We start from the raw sequence: 25,764 nt of genomic DNA on the forward strand, positions 1-25,764 counted from the left end.
AATAAGTATTTATGGCTATACGGAACTGTGAAGCATACGACATACTGGATGTCTTTAATCAAGCGACCCGAGGCAGCAACACGTGCTAGTGAAATGTCGCGTTCTTAAGCTAAAAAATGTGGACTGTCTTTCTGAGCGATGGTAGCGTGTATTCAGAGAAGTCTCGTGCTAAAGCAAGCGGGACAAATTAAGCAACGAGCAATAAGTTATGGCGCTCAACGGGACTAAGGTTACCTGCCCTCGACACACACTTTCTTTCGCGCTTACTCTCTGGGGCACGGCGTCGTTAAGCGGTGGTTTGATGTTTCCCACTAATGAGAAATTTTTTTCCCTACGCTACGGACTCATCTTGTTTGTATCGTTTATTTTTGCACGGAAGTTGTTCAGCGCGATGGGGAGCACTTATTTTTTAGTTGGCTCGAGCGCTTTTCTTTCTTTCTTTCTTTCTTTCTTTCTTTCTTTCTTTCTTTCTTTCTTTCTTTCTTTCTTTCTTTCTTTCTTTCTTTCTTTCTTTCTTTCTTTCTTTCTTTCTTTCTTTCTTTCTTTCTTTCTTTCTTTCTTTCTTTCTTTCTTTCTTTCTTTCTCGCTGGAATCTTATTTACATAAAACAGCAGTCTGAAGTCTGGTGGTAATGTGGTGACTTGCTGATGTGTTTTGCGCTCGTATTTTACTTGAATCAACACCTCTTACACTTCAAGGGTTTTCCTACTTCGACGAAGTCGGCGAAGTTTTACGAATGCCCATATTTCCATTCGGCACACTTCCTACAGCTTAAACAAAATGCATCGAAACTATGGTACCAAGATAGGTCGAAAACCTTTTCTGGGGGGCGCATACTATAAATGGCTGTATTGGCGTCTACGCTGCATATCAGCTGTATAGGTTTAATTTGACTGCAACTGATAACTCACACTAATTCATTGAGCTATTCTCGGCGAGGCGAGCGTAAAGAAATCACGCAGCTACCGCACGACCACATTAACACGCTTTCCAGCCAGGTCGGATGCGGGGTGGAAGATATATGCTCACCGCCGCTGCACGTGCGTAGACGACACCTGGTAATGGCGGCAACAGCTACGGCAAATGAAGCGTCTTTCGAGGCTGCAGGAGCGCGATAACACGCTCGAAAGCAGTATAAGGCAGAGATCACAATATATTCCTGCCCCGCTTCTGTTTTAAAGGTCACACAAGAAAGACCGAGCCCTTTACATGACTCGTAAAGCTGGCTTCTTTACAAACTTATGCAGCTGGAGGCGAAGCCAGCTTCGCAGACGGCGAGTTGCGTGCGCAGCTTGTGCCTCCTAATGCGACGTGTGCGACGTGCACGTGACTCGTGTTTCGACGAAGCGAGACATTTCGCGTCAACCATGCTATTTTGCATTTCAATGGCGTACACGGTAAGGTTACCCTTATTTTCTAATAGAAAATTAATAGACTTCTAAAATTTGTAGACATTGCCTTTAACCGGTGTCGAATTATTATAATAGCCACGTTAATGCGTTCTAAAGCTATCAGCAGTGGGAGAAATTTTCGCTGACCTATAAGAAAAGATGCAATGGAGATAAAAAAGACAGCAGCGAGTTTGCCATTCGTAAATACATTAAAGATACTAAAATTGAAATTTTATGGTATCCTTTGCTTGAACACGTCAATTAAGCATTGATTTTGTGTCCTTGTTCTGCAAACTTATATTTTCTCATGTCTAAGTAGTACCAATAATCGTTAATACATATAATCGTGTTTGATTTATTAAAAGCTTGTCGGACATTTTCATGTGCATATTTCTATTTTCTTTGTTTGTTATAGCCATTATTTCTTAAGTAATACCGCCTGTCTCACAGCCTGTCCCCCATAGTGGTTCTATGCGACAAAAGAAAAATGAATAGTCATCATCATCATCATAATCATCGTCGTAATTATTAACAACTACAACGACGACGACGACGACGACGATGACGACGACGACAACAACAACAACCGCCTGCTTTTCAAAAGCGGGCAAAGCGCCAAGATGGCCTCTTCGCGACAGGCCCAAATTTAACATCCAGGATTCAAATGGCTGTGAAATCGTAAACATTATTGCACAGAACGGAACTCGGAGTGCTGTTCACGCCTTCACACGGCATTATCTTCGTAAGATAGGTCACGAACAAGACCCTCAATTCCCTGTCTGCCAGGAATGCGGCTGTCTGCCCACAATTTTAACACGCGATCTGTGACTGCCTTTTGTACCGCACATAACGCCACATCGTGCGCTTTGGAGGACAGCCATTTTTCATCAGCCACAGCTTCAGCAAAGTGTACAGCTGCTCGTGTGAACTCTGAAGCTCCGGTGATGACGATTATGAGGATGATAATGTAGCCACACCGGGCGACTTGCGCCTTCCACTTGTGTAAGGGGAATAAATAAGGGACCCTGTATTTTTAGGGCGTAAATAAGTGTGACAGACTATATCGGGAGGTTTTTACCGATATGTCCGACTGTTCCCTTTAGCATTGAACAGGACTGTACATAACTGCACTGTACACTATCATGGTCATAGCACTACAGCTCTTTCTCCCATTCATTGCTCATCTCCCTTACCATGACGCCAGTAGCAGGCCAGGGACAAAAGGTCCTCCGGCGAAGCTCTCTGCTTTTCTTTCTTTCTTTTTTTTTGTATTAAAGTGTTTCCCCCTACGTGTGTATGAATTTGATTCTGCACATCTCACTGGTGGTGCAATGTGTGACTCGTACGAGGGGGCCCTCTTTATATGCAGGAGATAGGGCTAGCTCGGGTGGTGCGCCGAGACCCGAGCTCAGAGAACTTGCCGCCGAGTGGTAAAATATGGCCGGCGTGCACGTGAGACGGCGGCTCCATTTTCCCGGTTCGCTTAACGAGGCGCGCCTCTTTTTTGGGAGCCCTTCGAGGTTTGGGCGATAGCGCGCCGCAGCCAGCTCGTTTTCGATGAAGCAAACACACGCGACAACGTTGTAAAGCGCCTCATTTGCAGCGCGCCCGCACGTGGCACATTCAACCGCCCCCCGCCCCTTCGCCCCGAGAGGGAGCCGGAAATGACGTTTCCGCACCGCTGCCGCGTGAAGTGAGTGTTGATAACGCGCCGCTTGGTGTTAAACGTACTCAAATCGACGGTAGCCAGTCATTAATTTTTTTTATTACTACGTTTCTCTACTTTTGTATCACAACTGGAAACGGACGATAGGAGAATTTACATTGTCCGAGAAATAGAAGTGACGTAGAGCTGCGTGATGGCTGCTCGTGCCGTTATGTCTGTACGCGCATGCACGCATGTGCGTGTGTGTGTGTGTGTGCGTGCGTGCATGCGTGTGTGTGTTTCGTATTATGACAGCGTCTGTTTTTGTGGCATTTAAGCACTGCTTAAACTTTTCCAAACCGACATAGGCCGAAGATTGAACATAAAAAAACACAGCTTTTTCGGCTAGCTGGTACTTGCCGAAGGACATGTTTCGCCTCAATATGAATCGCGCCCGCTAAAAAGCCGCACTGACGACGACATGGTCTGTGTGTATTGTTTATTTTTTTTTCCTTTTTTTGTGCGTGCCTGATTCTGAGGTGGAATGTGTCGCTTTCGAACAACGTTGACGAAAAATGCGCACCTTTTTGCAATGTTTCTTGAGTAGAAACACGCATGACATAGCGCACCTAACCGCTTATATTTTCTCCTAGAGGAAGTCATAGACGCCGCGCTCTTAAACGTGGCTCTATCCTTCTACGCCCTTCAGTCCAAATGTAATCTTTTTTTTTTCGCGTGCAGTCTCGCAAACGCATTCGCATTTACGAAATACTTGAAGATAATCTTTACGGTTTCTCGAGAATATTCGGAAATTCGTACGACTAAACAAACGCTTTAATGCGACGAAAGAAAGCATTTCGTATTCGTCGCAACTAAATGCTCGCGTAGCGACAAATAAAAAACTAGAAACGAAAATAAATGAATGAAGGAATAAATAAATAAATAAAAATGCCGACTCGTCTTTACACTTGAAACAAGTGTTTACTGTATAGCGAATGCATTCCACAGATCAGCGCAAGGAAGCACTCGTTGTATTTGCGTGATTTCGTGGCGTAAGCGTGGCGTTCATTTACTTATTTTTTTTTCTATAGCAAACAGTTTTCAGATGGATCGACAGCGTCGCGGAACCTTTCAGCCTCGCACGAGCTTTCGTAAAAAAAAAAAAAAAAGATTTTTAAGCCTCGAGGCTCTCGCTTCGCTCACTTATATGTGTTCGACGAAGCGAAGACTTGTTTTCGGAAAAGGTGCTCACGGTTGCTCTTCTCTGGAAGGCTCTGTAAACAAGAGCAAATCTCTGTTCTCGTACCAAGGAAAATTAAAAATAGACGCAAGTCACGAAGCAGTACGAGATTCGAAAGAGGCGTGGCGAAAATAGAGAGATGTATAGAACATGCCGTTAAGAAAAATTAAAGATGAAATGGGAGAGAAGGATAGCAATCGATTAAGAGCACAGGAGCTTTGCCGGCGGGTGCTTCTGGTTCTCTGTAAAGCTCGACGACGTGCTCTTGGCGTTGTCTTTTGCAATGAGGAACGCCATTCTCGACGATGTTTCGAAGCAGCTACACCCCCCCCCCCCTCCCATGATGGCTGCTTACGTTTCCTGTCCAGCTCGGGTTCTGGCTGACTTCGGCGCAGTTTCCGGTTCGGTCGTTCGTGTAATCCACTCAAGAGCGGTGGCCTTCTGTGCAGTGTCGTATCGTTATGGTCTTCCCGACGTCATATACAGTAAGCCTATATTGTAACACCTTTCTTTTTTTTCGTTATCGATCGCTAACGTGGTCTCGCTAGAGTAATGTGCGTGAAAAAAAAATCAACAAGACAGTCAAGTTGAAAGAGATGTGTTCCAGAGCAAATAAGTGTTAGTGACCAGATTTAATACGAACTAAATTAAAATACTAATGCGCCAGGTATTCAGGTCTGATTACGTAGAGCCATACCTCTGATTTGGTGGTTAAAGATTAGAATGACCATGACCAAATCAGTCCTAATACGAGTAATATTGCAGTTCTCTATACGAGTATAGGCAGTTCTCGCCGTTGAGCGAGAACTGCCTCAGCTCGTCGCTGCTTCCAACACTACCCCGCCGCGACTGTGCTCTCTTCAAGACGTGCGTCTCTCACCTCAGGCAGTCACCTACGTCGTTCTGACAGCAGAGCCGCAGGTTCCCGACGGTGAATATGTCCTCTATCCCCTCGTTGACATTCTTTTGAGCCGGAACGTTGCCGTTCCGCATACACTCGTCACTGTCACCGACAACCGTACCTCGCTACCACTTCTAAATTTCAGCTTGTGCCCTCAAGTACTTCCTCGTGGCATGTTCTTGGCCAACATATCTGATGCTGACGAATTTGAAATTGCAGCTCTCAGCGCCGAGACTGATTTACTTGCGCCTACTGCGACTCACAGCTCATCTTCTTTGCCGGCTGATTTCTCGAAGATGATTGCCCCGGACCTCAGCCCTGCACAGGCCAATGACATCCGTCGCCTCCTCGCGTCGTACAGTGACATTTTTGATCTTGACGACAGACCTCTAGGGCAAACGTCCGTCGTTCAGCACCGTATAAACACCGGTGACGCAAGTCCTATTCGTCGGCGCCCCTATCGTGTCTCCCACGCTGAGCGCAGAGTGATCCAAACGGAAGTCGAGAAAATGCTTAGCAAAGGTGTCATCGAACCGTCATACAGTCCTTGGGCCTCCCCTGTCGTCCTTGTAAAGAAAAAAGATGGTAGCTGGCGCTTCTGCGTTGACTATCGCCACTTAAACAAGATCACCCGCAAAGACGTATACCCGCTACCACGCATCGATGACGCGTTGGACTGTCTGCACGGAGCTACATACTTCTCGTCTATTGATCTTCGGTCCGGCTACTGGCAGATTTCTGTCGATGCAATGGACCGCGAGAAGACTGCCTTCGTAACACCTGATGGCTTATACCAGTTCAAGGTCATGCCCTTTGGCCTATGCAATGCTCCTGCGACATTCGAACGGATGATGGACTCTCTGTTGCGAGGTTACAAGTGGTCTACTTGTCTTTGTTACCTTGACGATGTGATTGTCTTTTCTTCCACCTTCGACAGCCACCTGACGCGTCTCGCTGCAATTCTCGCAGTCTTCAGAACAGCCGGACTTCAACTGAATTCCAAGAAATGCCAGTTTGGCCGCCGGGAGATTACCGTGCTGGGTCATCTTGTAAACGCTGACGGCGTCCAACCAGATCCAGAAAAGATCCGCGCTGTTCGCAGCTTTCCTGTGCCCCGCTCTACTTCTGACGTGCGGAGCTTCATCGGCCTATGCTCTTACTTTCGTCGTTTTGTGAAGAACTTCGCCGACATTGCTAGGCCACTAACAGATCTGCTGAAGAAAGACAGCACATTCTCATGGGGCCCTGAGCAGGCTCAAGCGTTCACCGCTCTCATTGGCTTCTTGACTACTCCCCCCGTACTTGCCCACTTTGATCCATCTGCTCCAACAGAAGTTCGCACCGACGCCAGCGGGCACGGTATCGGAGCAGTTCTCGCTCAACGGCAGCACAGTCAACAGTGCGTGATAGCTTACGCCAGTCGCCTGCTCTCTTCCCCCGAGAGAAATTATTCCATCACCGAAAGAGAGTGCTTGGCTTTGGTCTGGGCTGTCGCTAAGTTCCGGCCATACCTATTTGGCCGCATGTTCTCCGTCGTTACGGACCACCACGCTCTCTGCTGGCTCACTTCTCTGAAGGACCCGACCGGACGTCTTGGTCGCTGGGCTTTGCGGCTCCAGGAATTTTCGTTCACAGTCACCTACAAGTCTGGACGTTTGCACAAGGATGCAGACTGTCTTTCTCGTCATCCGGTGGATCCTCCTGACCCCGCTGCGCATGATCCGGACAGCTGCGTAATGGCTTTTACTGACGTGAGCGACATGCGCACCGAACAACGTCGGGATGTGTCATTGCGCACCATCATCGATGCCATCCAGTCTGGCAGCACCGACGCCGCATTCCGTATGTTCGTGTTGCATAACGGCATCCTCTACCGCCGCAACGTCAGCATTGAAGGCCCTGAGCTCCTGCTTGTCGTTCCTCGCCATCTACGGCCCGTCATACTTGAACAACTTCACGACGCACCGACGGCGGGACATCTCGGAGTTTCGCGCACATACGACCGCGTGCGACGTCGGTTCTTCTGGCCTGGGCTATACCGCTCCGTGCGTCGTTATGTTGCTACTTGCGACCTATGCCGGAAAAGGCCTTCTCTGCCGCCTGCTGGATTTCTACAACCAATTGAAGTTCCCTCGGAACCATTCCATCGCGTCGGCCTTGACCTGCTTGGCCCTTTTCCGACGACGACTTTGGGAAATAAGTGGATCGCGGTCGCTACAGATTATGCGACACGTTACGCCATCACGAAGGCCATGCCAACTAGTTGCGCCACTGACGTCGCGGATTTTCTTCTTCACGACGTCATCCTCCTCCACGGTGCACCCCGACAGCTGCTGACGGACCGCGGCCGCTCTTTCTTGTCCAGAGTTGTCGACGACCTACTTAGATCTTGTGCCACAGAGCACAAGCTGTCTACCGCCTACCATCCACAGACTAATGGACTTACTGAACGTCTTAACCGCACACTCACAGAGATGCTTTCCATGTACGTCTCTCAAGATCATCGCGACTGGGACGCCACGTTGGCCTATGTGACTTTTGCATATAATTCCTCTAGACACGACACCACGGGATTTTCACCTTTTTATCTTTTGTATGGTCGCCACCCCATATTGCCGTTTGACACCGTCTTACCTTCCGCGCCATCTGTTACCATGTACGCTCACGACGCTATTGACCGGGCTCACATGGCTCGTCAAGTCGCCCGATCTCGTCTCGCCACGTCGCAGGAGATGCAGAAAGCCCGCTATGACCACCGGCATCGTAATATGAAGTTTGCCGCAGGTGATTGGGTGCTCCTTTGGTCACCATGTCGCCGTGTAGGGCTCTCCGAGAAACTCCTGTCCCGCTACACAGGACCCTACCAAGTCTTGCGTCAAGTTAGCGACGTGAATTACGAGATTGCGCCGTTGCACTTCGATTCGTCAAGTACGCCACCTGTTGACATTGTGCATGTTTCGCGGATGAAGCCCTACTTCTCTCGCAATTCATCGCCGGACCTGCGCCGAGACGGCGCTACAACGCCCGGGGGTCCTGTTACGGAGAGGAAGTGAAGGAAGACGAAGGGCTGAAGAGCCTGACTGGCGCGCGAGTGTGGCGGTCAGCCATCTTGACTCTTTTACTGATTCCTCTCTGTAAATACATATTTTATATACTCATACAAACCCGTATCAATATTTACGGAAAGGGTAATTTTAAAACGGACATAGCGGTGGTCTCTAAAGGGTTTGTTTCAGGCAATCTGAGCACGAGCGCGGTGGTAGAGCATGGCGCGGACGCGTCCCGGCACACCGCGGCGGCAGCGGCAACTACGCAGCTCAGAATGCTCAGATCAGCCCCTAGCATGTGCTTTTGGGCACGTGACGCAGTTGATTTTGGGTATATAGCATCATTAGTTGAGGGAAAAGCGAACAATTTCTAGCTGAATTTGAAATTTAATCGTAAATTTCATGCCGTATTCTGCGCTATAGCATTTGGCTCACACGTTCGCAGGAGCCTCGACTGCCAAGCAACATTTTCTGACCACGTTCAAAAAGTGTTGCAGGGCCCATTTAAGTGCGCAAACACAACCAACAATTGTGTAGATTAGTACTGAAGATATAGTCTCGTAGAAATACGTACTAAAGTCTAGAATCAACGTGGAATTTCTTTAGACTACTTTGTGCCTAGCTGCTATTGAATTAGGCTAACTTAAACAGACGCGTTTATGATGGGACGATCGGACAATTTTTTCAATGATGATTCTCTGGCTATGAGTGATGGACCTCAAGCGCGATGGCATAAAACGGACAGTATAAGAGGAAGCGATAGCCAATTCAAAAGACAAATTTCCTATTCGAAAGCGACATTACCTGCTTCTTTTGAAAACTCGCGAAAAATTTGAAAGCAGTCTTAGGTCAAGTTGCAAGGACAACAAGGTTAAACAAGGCCAAAAATAGAAGTGGTCCTTGGAATATTCGGGTTGTACAGGATGTCATCATCATCAGCCTGTCTACGCCCACTGCAGGGCAAAGGCCTCCCCCATGTTCCGTCAATCAACCCGGTCCTGGGCTTTCTGCTGCCACGTCATGCCTACAAACTTCTTGATCTCATCTACCCACCTAATTTTCTGTCTCCCCCTCACGCGTTTGCCATCTCTTGGAACCCAGTCAGATACCCTTATTAACCACCGGTTATCCTGCCGACGTGCTACGTGCCCGGCCCATATCTATTTCTTCTTCTTGATTTCAACTATGATATCCTTAACCCCCGTTTGTTCCCTGACCCATTCTGCTCTCTTCCTGTCTCTTAAGGTTACACCTATCATTTTCCTTTCCATCGCTCGCTGCGTCGTCCTCAATTTAAGTTGAACCCTCTTTGTAAGTCGCCAGGTTTCTGCTCCGTAGGTAAGTACCGGTAAGATGCAGCTGTTATATACCTTCCTCTTGAGGGATAGTGGCAGACTACCATTCATGATTTGATAATGCTTGACGAATGAGCCCCAACCCATCCTTATTCTTCTAGTTATTTCACTCTCATGGTTCGGCTCCGGGGTTACTACCTGTCCTAAGTAGACGTACTCCTTTACAACTTCCAGTGTCTCGCCACCTATCGCAAAGCACTGTTCTCTGCCAAGATTGTTCCACATTACTTTAGTTTTATGCATATTAATTTTCAGACCTACTCTTCTACTTTCCGTATCCAGTTCAGTAATCATGAGCTGTAATTCGTCTCCCGCGTTACTCATCAATGCAATGTCATCAGCGAATCGCAGGTTACTGAGGTACTCTCCATTGATTCTTATCCCTAATTCTTCCCAATCTAGGGCCCTGAAAACCTCCTGTAAACACGCGGTTAAAAGCATTGGAGAGATTGTGTCTCCCTGCCGTACGGCCTTCTTTATTGGGATTCTGTCGCTTTCTTTATGGAGGGCTATAGTGGCTGTGGATCCGCTGTAGATTTCTTCCATTATGTTTATATAGGCTTCGTCGATACCCTGATTCTGCAGTGCCTGCATGACTGCTGATGTCTCCACCGAATAAAATGCCTTCTCGTAATCTATGAAGGCTATGTATAGGGGTTGGTTGTATTCCGCGCATTTCTCTATCACCTGATTGATAGTATGAATATGGTCTATTGTTGAGAAGCCTGTACGAAATCTTGCCTGATCCTTTGGTTGATTGAACTGTAATGTCGTATTAATTCTGTTAGCAATTATTTTTGTAAATAGCTTGTAGACAAGGGACAGTAAGCTGATGGGCCTGTAATTTTTCAGGTCCTTGACGTCCCCTTTCTTATGGATCAAGATGATGTTGGCATTCTTCCAAGATTCTGGTATCCTCCCTGTCGAGAGACACTTCGTATACAGGGTGGCCAATTTTTCTAACATAATCTCTCCACCGTCTTTCAACAGGTCTGATGTTACCTCATCCTCACCAGCGGCTTTGCCTCTTTGCATTCCCTTTAGGGCTTTCTTTACTTCTCCTGTGAATACGAATACTGGTGGGATGTCAGATTCCTCTGGGCTATTACTGCTTCTTACGTTATCATCCTGATTGTCTCGGCTGCTGTACAGATCTCTGTAGAACTCTTCCGCTACCTCAGCTATTCTATCCATATTGGTTGTGACGTTGCCTTCCTTGTCCCTTAATGCATACATTTGATTTTTGCCTATGCACAGTTTTGTCTTCATAGCTTTGAGGCTTCTTCCGTTCTTTAGAGCATGCTCTATTCTTTCCATATTATACGTTCTTACGTCGGCTACTTTACGCCTATTGATTAACTTCGAAAGCTCCGCCAGCTCTATTTTGTCTGTTGCATTTGAGGCTTTCATGGCTTGACGTTTCTTAATGAGATTTTTCGTCTCTTGGAATAGCTTACCAGTGTCCTGTCTAACGACTGTATCCCCGACTTCCACTGCACACTCCTTAGTTTAATCTTAGCTTAATCTGACTAATATCATTAATGATATTAGTCAGATTATCATTCATTGCGTCAACGGTAGATCCTGTACATCCTGTACTGCAGTACAGTATGTACTGCAGTACAAGTGAAGGAGAGCTTTGTTCCAGTGCCAGATCAAAGATAAAAAATAAATGCGAAAAGTGGGCGAAAAAGAGAAACAGAAACGACGAAAGTAACGTAGGTTAACTAGACGCCTTTAATTTCTTGCTGCCCCCCCCCCCCCCCCCCCCACACACACACTCTCCGCGTAATATGCATTAGTCTGCTAGACCATCGAAATGAGGATCTCTGTCTACAGCCAAGGCAGTCTTACAAAAAATGCGACGAAGAAACCAAGCAGTGGGGTCTCGGAACCATTTGCTGCACAAGCAGATACACCTAAAGAAAAGCAACCACCGAACATTGTGACATGTACTTACAGCTGTTGCAAATCTTTATACAGGTCTTCTATGCTTCTGTTGTACTACGGGAAAGGACTTTCCGTCCAATACGAAAGGCTCCCATGTAAGACGAGCGATTTGTTTTACAGCCGTCCAGACCTCTCCGTTCTTCGAAGCAAGCCGTTGTTCGTAAAAGAAAGGCGGCCACTGCTGGTATTGACTGACCTTTTAATGCGGAGAGTTTCAGCGGAGACAAGACTGTGATCCGGCAAAACGATTGTTGAGCGAAGTGAAGCTTCAAAAGGAAAGAAACCGATGGCGGATGCCTCCTGCCACAACCTCATTTGGGGTCTGTACTGCTGTAATGGCCTACGTATTTCCGTGTGGTTTCCGAAGTATGAGCTTTTCGCATCGAAATGTTCTAGTGAGGTTCGAAGACACGTTCAATTTTCTTGAAAAGTCGAAGAAAGATCTTGGTTGTCCGGCGGAGTAGAATGCGCGTAAAATGCACGCTTTTTTTATTGGAGCAGAAATATATTTAGCCAGTTGATGTGTCACAGATAAGATTACACAACGTTTCCAATGCGTTAAAATTGCATTACGCTGAACCTTTCCCGCGCGAACTGGCAATCAGAATCGAACGAAACTTAGTAAGAGATGACACGCTACTAGAGGCAACAAGACGTTGCAGATTATGTTACTACGAAAGATTTGACTTGCAAGTGCAGCTCACTTGTATCCTCCTAAGAGGATAATGACGTCACCAGATGATAATGACGTCATCATTGACTTAGGCCACGTGGGTTTTTGTATCACTTCATTCGTCTGCCGTGTTTCGCTCATGGGGCCGCTCAGCGGGACAGTGAAGGGTTTAGTCTTAAAAGTGTGCATAGGGTTCTGGCGGCTCTACGTACTACGCAATGCGTTAAAAAGCTCTGGGTTCGAGACGTATTAACACAGTGACTACAATACAGAAGTCGCTATTGCTAACACCGCATCATATATATCGACACGTTAGACGTCGTAACATCACGCATATGCGGAAAAAAGGAAACATATAAATGAAGAAGGGAAGAACAGTGTAAGGGTTTCGACAAGTTGGTTATGAAAAATTCATACGACCATGTATTACAGCCGCTGTGCTTTATATCGGACTGCAGGTGCAGAAGGCCGCTATGCTATGCTGCCGACTGGTGAATTGGTAACACGAGGCCTCGGAGCGACGGCCTCGGAAGCGTTCTACACCTATCGGTGCCAGGTGCGCAATGCGTTCACCGGACAGACACGTCTCAGCGACACCGCCGGAAAAATCGTCGTGACTGGTGAGTAGCCATCCTGTATACATACAGTACCCCAGGATACACTGACGAAGACAAAGTTTCTAGGTGAAACGCTGACTGCAGAGGAGTCGTTCCGGGTTCTGTCATTACAAATCGCTTCAAAAAGCTATTTCACCGTGAACTTTCGTCTTGTTTAGATTTTGTCTTAGGTAGGTTCCCACGTTAAGTGTGCTGTGTCGGCGCTGGAATCTTCGGCTTTTAGCATATTTAACACGCGCTTATGCCGTAGAGAGTGCTGTCTTCTCAGCAACCAACGTTTCGTTTTTCCTCAGAATGAATCCAAAGGTAATCCGTGAGCAAAAGTATGCGGACCACGGAAGCGCGAGCCGAAATCGCTGTCTGCACCGTCTAGTCGCGAGCCGTCTGCTGTCGAGGGCATTGCATTCACGGAATAGCTGTCGAGAGCATTACTCTGACGGAATTTGTCATTACTCTGACGGAATTTGTCAGAGAAATGCTCTCGACAGCAGACGGGGTCGTCACTAGACGTCGCAGACGGCAAAGGTATACGTACTGTAGCGTTCCGTATACTTTTGCTCATGAGTGTACACCTGGGAAACACTTCTCTTAGCTTTTCTTTTATTTGCAGAGCCAATATTGACGACGTTTATGAAAGAATCGTGTTGCAAAGCGGCGTGTAACAATTTGCCCCGATTTCGGTATTTGCCCATAGATCTAACAAAGGACATGTCTACACAAAAGTAAACTGCAAACGGACGGTCAAGACGCGTTATAGAGTACCATATGGTTTCAAGGACACTTACATCGACATTACTGTAATTCTCTACAAATCATGTTAGCCAAGCAACCAAAAGTACCGTGGCTTGGCTCGGCATTGTACTGACTCTTAAATTGGTGCTAGTGTCCTTGAAAGCCACGGCTACGGGTGATCGTTCAGTATCGTAACTTTCAGGAGGCATTAGATGTGCGCGTCGCGCTGCACTTTTGCCTATGTAGGTGGATTGCAAAACTGACGGACAAGAATAAAACGCAGGGCACCTGTTTCCTTACCTTGAACACCTTGCATCGTGAAATCCATCCATACGTAGCGTTTCTTGCCGAGCCTATCGCGCAGCGTTCTCACACGTTTGCGAATCGTTCTTGCGTTTAGTTGCGTAGCAGCAATGGCCTTCGCGAATACCAGTCGTTCACGAGGAGCGTAAGGACAGGAACCGCTTCTTTTTGTCTCATTCCTCAGAAACCGTAGCCGATTGTGGCCGTCGGTCACATTTCATTTTTAAAGCCTCCTATTTGAATACCCTGGCGCGATACCGCTGGCCGGTAGTTGATGGGCTGTCCGTTCCATCGATACATATATATATTTTTACCTCCTCCGCATGGCACACTCGCTCAAGCTGTACCATGCCCACATTCATTTTTTCCCCTCTCTTCTTGCGTCTTCTACTCGGTGCCATTCCTTCCTCGTAATCCCGCGCCATTCATCTTGGGCGAAACAGCGTGCTTGGCCCTAGAAGAAGATGCGTAACGGTCGCTAGACGGCGCAGCTGCGCTCTCCGCGCCTCGACGGCACAGCGTGCGTGGCTTTTCCCGCCTTATCGGTTTCGCTCGGAGCGAGGCCGAGACTCTTTCCGCAGGGGCAATTCTCCGGCATAAGCGGAAGTCAATACGGATGCTTTCATCTTGCCCTGTTTCCGCGCCGATGACGTTCCGATGCAGACCACTGGTGGTCGGTTGAAGCGTGCGGGATATGTTTTTGCTGCCTTGTTCGCCCTCGGTCGCGTCCTCGCGACTTCGTTTGTTTGGGTGTTTACGTTTCGTTTTCTTCGCGGGTTTGTTACCTCTCATCGCGCGGACGAATAGTATCGGCCGAGAAACCAAGATAAGGCGCAAGTGGGATATGTCGGGACGAGGGTCAACTTGGAGAATAAAAGAAAAGAAATAGAAAAGGACGACTGGAGACTGAATCCGGTCCCTCAGTGCGAGTGTATGTGTGTCGCGAGCAGCTAATCCAATTTTGGCATTTTGTGCTTGCAAGACGCAGACTGAGGGCTCTCTTCGATATCACACTTCTTGAACCAAATTCACAGTCTCTCGCTCGTCGGAACGTTTGCATTGGATGAGTGCGTCCACTAATATTTTCTTTAACATGTTCAGAAGCAAGCCCACTTAAGGGGCTTTTTGGTCAAACCTCGCCTTCCCGTGTACACAAGTACGTGCCCGTAGGAAAGCTTCAATTTTTTTGTTCTTTTAAATCAATCAATCAATCAATCAATCAATCAATCAATCAATCAATCAATCAATCAATCAATCAATCAATCAATCAATCAATCAATCAATCAATCAATCAATCAATCACAGTGCCAATTTCAGTAGCAAGTCGTTATGCAGACTAGTAACAATCCAGCGCTGTTAGTATGCGGCAGTCTGTGCCCGTTTTCACAACAGGCTGCTATGTTAGCACCTGTTAGAGATGAACATAAGACTGAAATCGTTAAAAGACATTAATAATACTCTAGGTAATATTGCCGGTAAGTGCGTGACACTGTGTATATGTAAAAGCCAAAATATTTTTGTTAGTTTTCTTTAGTGAATCATATGGTACGTATTCGACAGTGGGAGAAATACTAGCAAGTTGTGGTGATGTGTTTTTTTTTTTCGCCTTTTTAGCAGTGTTTCCTGATGCGCAGCATTTCATTTCTATCCCAGATGTTGTAGTACGGTTTGTGATAGAGCATCTGTTAATGTGAAACACCTCTCTTATTTATCCAAGAGACCACAAAGATAGATACAAAGCTATTATTGTATATTTTGTGGTAGCGGCATTCGTGTGCCTGATTTATCGGAATGCTAGCCTCGGGGTCTGGCTTAGTCTTTGTTTCCAACAAAATACAAATCAGTCGAAATTTCATGATGCTAAAAAAGAGGGAGTCATAATCAGGACTGTGCAACAAGGCTCAGAAACGTGCGGCATATTTTGGGAAATACTTTTAAAAGCGTCCTATCTATCCTTCACATAGCCATTTTTTCACAATATGTAAATTATCAAAGTGAGGGAAACAAATTTCTTAGAACCAAAATAAGAAGGAACGAACGCGAGCAAAGCATAGCTTTTCTTAAAGACACGAACTCTTATTATGACAGATCGCCACGTTTCCGAGACTAGCCTAGTGAAGGGGCGATTAGAATAAATTGGATTGGCAAGCTAATTACGCTGGCCGGAAAAAAACTGCTGCGCATTTGATACTATTCACTCTCGTGTTTGTGTCAGGATAGCGAATGCAAGAGTTGTTGGCTTATTCGGCAATTTTGTTCGGTTCCTTTGTGTTCAACAATTTTTGTCGATTCCAAGAATTGAATATATCGATCGCTGCAGCCTATTCTACCCTTCAACAGCCTACATCGTTTCGATGCCTTAATTGCATTATCAATCAAGGAATAGGTTGTCTTAGTGAACTTCTGAAACGTTTTCTTTTCCTTTAATTTCAATGCGTTTGACCGCTTTGCAATGTAGGGAAACGTAACAAAATTATCTTCTCTGGTTTGCCGGTGTTCGGCCATTCTAGACTGGTGATAGTGTGTGCGTGTGGTTTTTCTTTTTCTTCCGCACTGTAGAGAGTCCATGGAGCGCACAAAGCAAACTTATCTAGTCTGAGATAGAGATCACCGATTGATAGCGTGGCAATTTGTTTTGTTATTAAGTATGATTATCGCAACTCTGAGTGGTTTGAAGACGTGTTTTAATATTTGAAGACTAAAAGTATTTGAAAACGCAGTACCGTAGAAGCCCACTGATACGTTTTTCACGGAACCGTTATAATGTTTGGCTCACGTGTTCTCAGGAGCCTCGACTACCGATCAGCAGCGTTGTCTGACCAGGCTGAAAAAGTGTTGCAGGGCTCCTTTAATATTTCTCGGGGGACATATTTCTACCGTATCAGGAAAAAGAAAATAAGTAAAAGCTCGGAGGATGCTTGAGCTTCGCCTTCAAGAGTAGAACGCGATATCGTAATCGGGCCCCGTGCGCATCGCCTTAACTGCTAGCCTAGCTTCGGTTCTCGGTGCACGCCTCAACCGTGCCGTAAGGAAACGAACGACTGTGCGCGTAACATTGACCGTTTCAAACTATTTTAGAATGCCTATTGCAAGTACAGTTGCGCAGTCACCACTGCGCCATAATTATTCCTTTTACGAAGCAGCGAAGGGTCCACTATGCGTCCGTAAGGCAACATGCGAACCTACGCAGCTGCTCACTTTTATGATGATTTTGCTGACGATGATGATTAAATATGTATTAGCGCTTTGTAATGGATGGGCCTCTAAAACACCCACTCGTTGCGCAAATCGCATGTTTTGACACCTGGTGCGATTCTGCGCTTCTGCCACGCAATATTATATGCATTAACGTATCCCACTACATGACATTCATATAGTGTTTTTTTTTCGAAGCAGTTTCAAACTATGGCGTAGCTCCGTGATGGAACACTTCTTGCCACGCAGATGGCCTGGCTTCGATTCTTACTCGAAGCGAAGATTTTTGTTCTTTATTTTGTTTGCATCTCTCTCGAGTTTTCGGTCACGGACAACGCTGATTTTTCGCTCACAACCGACGACACCGACGCTGATGCCGGAATGTCTGTGAAACGAGCTCTTTAACGTTATCGAGTTAAAAAAATCACGCCATATCCACGAAGTGAATGATGATTTTGGAGCTAGCTCGGAGATATTCGGGTAAACCGTGAATGCTCCATACATTTCCTCTACTCTCATATAAAGACGTGACACGTTGTTATAGTAGCGATTCTGGTCAGGTTGTTGGCGAACTACAAGCGGTCGCAGACCTTGCTGCTGTGGCGGAACGTGTGGTCGAGGAAATCGCGCTTGAAGCGCGCGTCGGCGCCACCAACTTCAGGTAGCGACCGCTTTCGGCGCTTGGCCGCTGCATCCCGCGGCCGTACCTCTTCGAGGTTCTCTTGCCGCCGCTTCCGCGTTGTTTCGGCTTCGCGAGCTTGTATCTCGGGGCCCGCATGACGCTGACGTCTCTGCGACCTTGCGAGCTCTCACAGCAGGGTCTTGGCGGCGAGCCCGCGTTGCTGCTGCTTTGCGAGCCCTCCGCTCCGCCGCCTTGTATCGTTCATGTTATAAGTATCAAAGCGCACTGACTGACGACTTCGAAAGAGAGAGGAAGCGCGCAGTTGTGGCCCTCTAGCGGTCTCCTATCAAACTAGAGCACGCGCCGGAGTGGAGCGAGCGCCGCATGCTACAGTTGGCTATGCTAAAGTGGTTTTGCCTGCTTTATTATCATCATCAAGGCGCTCGAAGAACAAGAGGAAGAAGACTTCTCTTTCGCGCGAGCTGCTCCTGTAGCGGTCGCCCCTGGAACTAAGGTTACGACGCGGGACTCCGCCCCAGCTTAAGAACCTGGCGAGCCAGCTCCTAAAATCCATGGTAAGGTAAAGGTCTGACATTTTGCCAAAGCTCATCATGTATTTCTGCATTTCTACTAGACTTCACTCGTGCACAATGCACATCCTAAATTTCTCCATTGCGTAATGTATTGTTGAGTTGTATAGTTTTTACAACACGAAGTTTGTTAGCAAAGTGCTCAAAATCGTAACCGAAAGAAATAAGGCATTGCGTAAAAAAAAAGAGCGGTTAGGTCAGCTCTGGTCAGAAGATAACAAATATAGTTTCTATAGAACATTCTCCGATAAAAAAATTCGGCAGATCCCACGCTTTCTGGGAATCGGTTTCATGCGATGCTGTCAGCGAGTAGTTCTGTTTTCTTTGGCTTTGGACCAAGTGTTACAAGGTGGATCGACGTGTTTTTGTAAGTGTAGTAGTTGTGTGCACATCGTGGGCTTAGCAGGCACGTCGACTACAGTGGTTTGGCGTAACGTCAGCACTCGCGTTAGAGCACATACGTCAGTATTATCGAAAGGATGTGCGCTTTACGGTGTGATGATGTGAATATCATACGTAACTTTCGTTAGCGTATTCCTCCGGGGTCGAGCAACGCTTCGATATAGCTTCCTGAATCATAGGAATACAAATGTAATGTTTATTAGGCTGCTATAAAAGCGGAGACAACACTGGAACCACAATTGACGATAACCGAACATGACGCCTGTATCACAGGAGCAAATATGTAATGTCAATTATTTTGTTATAAAATTAGATAGCGAGCACTGCAACCACAATTGACGTTGCGCCGACATTACGCCTGCATAGGGTCCTTTCCCAAAGCAGTTCCAAGACCTGGCGTGGCTCCGAGGTTAAACTACCCGACTGCCACGCGGAAGGCTTGGGTTCGATTCCTGCTGGGATCGTGATTTTTCTTCTTTTCATTCGTCGGGTGAACGCTGCCGATGCCGGTTTTTCTGGACGCGTTGCCATTTAAATTACCAATGTCTGTTCTCGCTGTACCTGGTGTCACGAGGTGTTCTGGGTGACCAAGTACTCAGGCGGTAGGACCGAGCAGCGAGAGATGACACTCGGGACAACACCGAAACGTAGATGAATACTCCGTCGTCGTCTTTTTTTCCTTTTATTGCGATAGCAATTATATGGACAGTCTCGGCTGGATTTTGCCGTCGCCGTCGCCGTCGCCGCCGTCATGCACCGTATATGTATAAGTATGTATATATATATATATAAAAGCCCCAAAGAAAAATAACTCAGAAAAAAATTCGGCAGATCCCACGTACCGTGGAAATCGATGTTATGCGAAGCATGCGCGGGATGGTGACTGTGGCATAATTTTTCATGTTGAGTGAAACGTTACGGAATGACACTAGAGAAATGTGGAAGTGGTATAAACACACTCATATGCTGGAGGGTCGCATATGTAATATATAACCAGTTCTTTACATTTCCGTAACGATGCCAACAGCAAAATGGGTGTTACCAACACCAGACTCCGTTAGCTGATATGTAGGGCTTATATTCCTAAATACTGGATAGTGCGAATCCCAACAGCACAAAGAAGAAACACAAAAGCACAGGACAGGCGTTACTCGCAACTAAGCTTCATTCAGCAATGTTCCCCCGGATATACAAACAGCCGAGCGGCACACGCAGGCGCACTGCACGTACGTCACAGTCACAGTTGCAATTGTTAAAGCTGCGTTAGAGTTGTTATGCTTATACTTATCTATTATAACGGGAACGCGCGCACGTTTCACGAACCTGTGTTTATGTGTAGAACGGATTCTTGACAGCTCTTGAACAAGGTTATCATCACCGTGATCAGTGAGCACCAGCAGCTGGACCGGGCTTGTTAATTGGATCCGCTCGTGATCGCGGCTAAGAGGGGTCTAAGTGTAGTGAAGTCTCCTGGATGTCTTACGATGAAATGATCTATTGACGCCTCCTGTCCTGCACGTTGCAGCGAGGTCTTTTGATGCCCTGTCCACATTAAAGCCGTCTTTCACGCAGTATAAAGACCAGACGTTGTTGGGTCTTGATAAATCAATGTTGAAAACACCGGCAATGATGAGAGGCCTGGTTCTCTCGGCAGATTTATTGTAGGAAGCATTGACCCCGGTTTTGGCGTAATCAACGTGGTCCACGTTGCGGACCGTGCGAACGAGTGCATGGTAGTTGAGTGTCATCCAGGGGTGTTCTGTTGTCAGATTCCGCACTTTGCTTGTGTCCGCCACGGTGGTGTAGCGGTTACGGTGCTCGGCTGCTGTCCCGAAGGTCGCGGGTTCGATCCCGGCCGTGGTGGTCGCATTTAGATGGATGCGAAATGCTAGATGCCTGTACTGTGCGATCTCGGTGCGCGTTAAAGAATGCCAGATGGTCAAAATTGAAGTCCCAACAATTATTATTATTATCACTTTCCTTGCGTTTCAACGTGTCTGTTCGCGTTTACTGTGTTGGTTGAGATTTTGTATGACCTGCGGCACATACCCGCATAACATAAACTATGGTATGCGGGTATGTGCCACACGTGACCGAGGGAAAGGGTTTCATGACGTACGCGACAGGTATTTTGCGTTATTCATGTCATGACCAGTGAATCGTGTTCACCATACACTGATCCTCTGCTATGCGAATTTTGGTATATTAGAAGGTATGAAGGACGACCAGGAGAGCGCCCAGACGTAGGCGGCTAGATAGATAGATACGTAGATAGAAACGCCCAAAGTGCCTGAGGTTCGCTAAGAAATGCTTCGCATTTAAAAGTGCTTCCGAAGCGCGGAATCGAACCAGGAACCTCTTGCTCCGCAGCGAGTGGCGCTAGCCACTGCGCCACGAAACGCAGATCCTCCACGTAGCTAACGGCGAGCGTTATATACGCACCCTTTACCGCTGGACGGACTCAGAGACCCCTGCGCTTATAAGCGTTTCTTCATTACCAGCGAGATGGCGTTAGGAGAGCGATAGGCGCATTTAAAAGTCGTCGGCGATCTCACTCGCTTCTTCTTATACTTGTGCAGGGAGAACCTTGACCTTCCGCTGTCTGCTCGCGCGGTTTTCTTGCGTTGAAGAGGGAAGAGGGATGTGTCACGCTTTCACAGTCATGTCCGCGCTCATGTTACGGAGCGTACGAAAGCCACTCGAGCTCAAGGGACGCCGCTAAACGAACAAACGGAAGATGAGTGCGAACTATCAAGTGTCACAGCTCGACACTTGAAGCACGCTAGTTTCCTTCGCTGCTTCGGCCGCCTTTGCAACAGGAGCGCGTTTCAAACTGAGAGTATCCATTGGCGAGCCTCACTTCATATAGCATTAGTTTCTTGCTATCGCATTCATTGCTCCGGCCTTGCGGCGAAACTGTGACTTTTTTTAGCCATATCCCCACTACCCATTATTTCCAGTACACTGGGTAGATATAAGTTGTCAGTCACTTGTGGAACATACCCGTATACTGCAGCCCGTGGTATACGGCTATGTGCCACACGTGTCTGGAAGAAAGGGTTTGACGACGTACGTGACAGGATTTTCACGCTACTCATTTCATGACAAGACAGTCATATTCGTGAAATCCTCTTACCCTCCCATGCCAATTTTTGCGTACACCAAGTTAAGGAGGCGGTCACCAGAGCACCCAGACGTAGGCCGCTAGATAGATAGATAGATAGATAGATAGATAGATAGATAGATAGATAGATAGATAGATAGATAGATAGATAGATAGATAGATAGATAGATAGATAGATAGATAGATAGATAGATAGATAGATAGATAGATAGATAGATAGAAGCGCTCAAAGTGCCTTTGGTCGCTTAGAAATGCTTCTTGTTTAAAAAAGAAAATAAGAAAAGGTAGGCATTCGTAATGTTAAAAAAAGAAAGAGAGATGACAAGAAGGAAAGAACAAACGAATGAATCAGTGAAACAACCAACACGCAAATAAATAATAGGCAAAAGAAGAAATCATTGAAAGCTCGACGCTTGCTCCGCAGTGTGAAATAATGTCATGCCATCACGTGCACGGGCGCGAAATTTCAGTGTTCCAGCGTGAATATTGTTATTATTATTTGTATTGCCAACGTCTGAAGTAGGGTCACGCTTTTCATCTTTTTAACACGAAAGTGTTTTATGCCGGGGTCCACCAAGACTTCAGTGACGTATTTCCGTCACGGAAATTACGTCGAAAAAATATACACGATCAGATGGCAAAGAAAAAAGGTCCTTCAGCAGGCATCGAACCCACGACCGCTGGGTCCGCAGCAACAGATGCCGGGCACGCTATCCACTGCGCCACGATCACAGACTCCAGAGGTCCTACAAATGCGCTTTTTATATCTACCATTCTCCCGGTCGGCGGGGTGGTGTTGCCCTCTGGGAGCGGCAAAGCAAAGTAATTCTTAATTACTACGGCCTCCGCGATTAGCACCTGCAACGCGTTACACGTCCGTCCCTTTCGGTGCGTTTTCAATAGAACTTCAATTTTGTCAATGCCTTAACACACCTCGAGGTGGCGACCTTAGCGCAAGCGTCGTAAAAGCGCCGGCCTCGCTAGCCTCGCTCATAGCATCAAGCTAATCCAAACCAAAAATAGCTCTGCGACGAGCGCCTGCCTCACCTGACTGTAACACCGCGTTCCCCGCTCACGCGCTCGCCCTGAGAAAAATCGCGGCCGGGATACCGGGGCGGCACGACGCGCTTTGCGTTTCCCTCTAGTCCGGCCGTGGTGTTCAATCACATTTTAACATGCCGCGGGATGGCTACCAAGTTCTTCGTCCAATATGCGACGCTGTTCTGGCTATCGCACCTCGTTCTCTGATTACGCTTTCACCGTTAACTACTAGAGCTACCACAAGGGTTTGTTTAATCATTTAGCATGGCAGTTAGTCGTCGGGATGGAGATGTACCATCGATCATCAAATTGGGTACATCCACGTTAAACGGTGCTATAGCTGCCAGACATCAATATACATTGTGCAAACTCTCTTATATCAATGTACAGTAAACATTCAGTTACTTCTGTAAGGGCACGCTTTACTTTCGTGTTATCCCGATTCGTACGACGGAGGGATCAACCATGTTTTTTAAACGAATTGGTTATTTCGGGCATTCTATGCGTTCGCTGAGTTCGCAGCGGCACAGCGATGGCGATGAAAAAAACAGTCGTACCCCGAGAAACTTGTAATATGTACCGGGTCTCACAGACTCCGCTCCGAACGGGCGTGCGAATTTCGAAAACAGATCCATTTCCTGTGCCGAGGCCCTTTCTATTCAACTGAATGCGCGCACACACATAAAGTTATGACTTCACGCAGAGTGTTTGGACGTACCCTCGCAGCTAGAAAATATCGTTTTCCGACGTAACAGGGCGTGTACATCTTGCGAGTGGCTTGTCGGGGACAGCGGAGACGTTGAGACGCGTAATGTTTCGCGGAAGTAACATTGGTGTTGCTTGGATACAGATGTTTAGATAGATAGATAGATAGATAGATAGATAGATAGATAGATAGATAGATAGATAGATAGATAGATAGATAGATAGATAGATAGATAGATAGATAGATAGATAGATAGATAGATAGATAGATAGATAGATAGATAGATAGATAGATAGATAGATAGATAGATAGATAGATAGATAGATAGATAGATAGATAGATAGATAGATAGATAGATAGATAGATAGATAGATAGATAGATAGATAGATAGATAGATAGATAGATAGATAGATAGATAGATAGATAGATAGATAGATAGATAGATAGATAGATAGATAGATAGATAGATAGATAGATAGATAGATAGATAGATAGATAGATAGAAGCTTCTGGAAAGCTAGAGAGTTTAACCTGAAGAAATATCTGGCAAGATGCTCTTTGCTAGGGGCTGGGAGAGGTCTTGAAATATAAAGGGGAAAGGAATTGAGAAACAGATGAAAGAACAACGTACGCAAACGATCGGCGCCAGTTACGGCACAGCATAACACTGTTCACTACTGCAGTCATCAGTGCGGTACGTTTTTCGTGGGACCTACATTAACGCAGCTGGCAGGTTGCAGCGATGCAAGCTAAACATTGCTAACTGGTCTGTTCGAAGCTGGTATTTTGCCTGTCGTTGTAAAGAATCCTCTTGAAAGGAGCGACACGTCAGTACCATCAGTGCAGCACGGATGATATTGTCGTTGACCTGACCCTTTCTTCTTTGTCGCTGTCCTATAGCTCGCAGTGGTTCTATGTCGTTCTCGATAGCTGGACGAGCCTCGAATCTAACATTTAGTGCACTATGCATATGGCATTGTGGAACATCAAAATCATATGAGGACATTGAGTCGCTTTCCATATGAGATATTATAGAACACATGTTGTAGAATGCGGCCCTTTGCCTTTTGCCGCAATTTCACATTCAAACTACTGTTGGTTAGTCGTAGCTACACCGTACTGAATACTAAAGGAAATGAACTAAATTTAATTAGTAACACTATGGTGCATGCAGTTTGACTAAGCACTCCTTACGGTTCGTCTATTGCGTCCGCCAGCATGCTTGGAATTCATGCTTTGAATCAAATGCCAGAAGAGCGGGAACGTGATGACTCCAGCCATGAAAATGGACGTGCAGCTGGCTTTTTATGGACTGTGTTCCGCATGATTCTCGCTGAAAAAGTAAGAAGTTTTCCAGGAGTACTCCCTCTTTTTCGCCATCTCTGGGGTCATTGCAGTTTGTGTCCTGCATGTGCTTTTTTGTCTTTCGCTGTAAAGGGTGCTCTGCCACACATAAACGTGTCTTCAAGAGAAGCTGCCCAAATTGACGCTTTCCATCAATTTTCCAGCGGCCACTATCAAAAGAAGGCCAAGCCGCTTAAGAAGGCTTACGGCTCAATTTCCTCGATGGTAATACTTCCTCTTTTTGACCTTCGCCCTGCTTTTTCAAACGGAATATATAGTCGTCATAAGCTTTGTTTGTCTCGGTGAAGAAACTAAGTCTTCCAAAGTTTACTACTTTTGCCGTACAGGCACTTCATTTCTCTCCTGCAATGCCCAAAGTATTTACGCAGACGCAGTTCTGGCCTTTATGGTATCGCAAATAATATAAAAGCATTTCCGGACTTCCTTTCGTTCCCATTTCTTGGTATTTAATCGCTAACCGCCACTTTTCTCTGCGTTGTTTGCTTCGAAGCTGGAGCGCCGCATTCGCGCATTTCTCGTTGCCATTTTGCTTCGTTCCCTATTTTCCATCTATTTTGGTGTGTCCGAAATTTTGAGACACCAAAATCCTTACGGCAGTATTTATTTCCTGCGGGCCTTCCACTCGAACGACACTAGCCGGTGCTTCGTCTTAATCAATTGATTTAAACCTATATCATCCCTCCCGAAGAAACGGCTCGCTGTGTAAGTCGTAGTTTCGCTTTTAATACCTTGTCTAAATGTATAGTTCGTGGCAGTAGTACACTTGTATGATTTCTCGAAAGAAAAGTGGGAACTTATTTCAAAATATTTTACGGCATACGTCCTACATTGCAGTTGCACTTTGCGAAGTTATAGAGAATACCT

The 25,764-nt window shown here is 46.4% G+C and overlaps 1 protein-coding gene across 1 annotated transcript in view; it reads left to right on the plus strand.

The window, feature by feature from the left end:
* Positions 1–25,764, plus strand: part of LOC119381739 (Down syndrome cell adhesion molecule-like protein Dscam2) — a 104,867-nt gene that overhangs the window by 37,243 nt on the left and 41,860 nt on the right. Inside the window, exon 5 of the mRNA XM_049412881.1 lies at positions 12,661–12,822. Within this exon, the coding sequence (XP_049268838.1) occupies positions 12,661–12,822 (162 nt within the window). The remainder of the gene's footprint in view (positions 1–12,660; positions 12,823–25,764) is intronic.

Source organism: Rhipicephalus sanguineus, chromosome 2 (assembly GCF_013339695.2).
Source record: "Rhipicephalus sanguineus isolate Rsan-2018 chromosome 2, BIME_Rsan_1.4, whole genome shotgun sequence".
Lineage (NCBI taxonomy): Eukaryota > Metazoa > Arthropoda > Arachnida > Ixodida > Ixodidae > Rhipicephalus > Rhipicephalus sanguineus.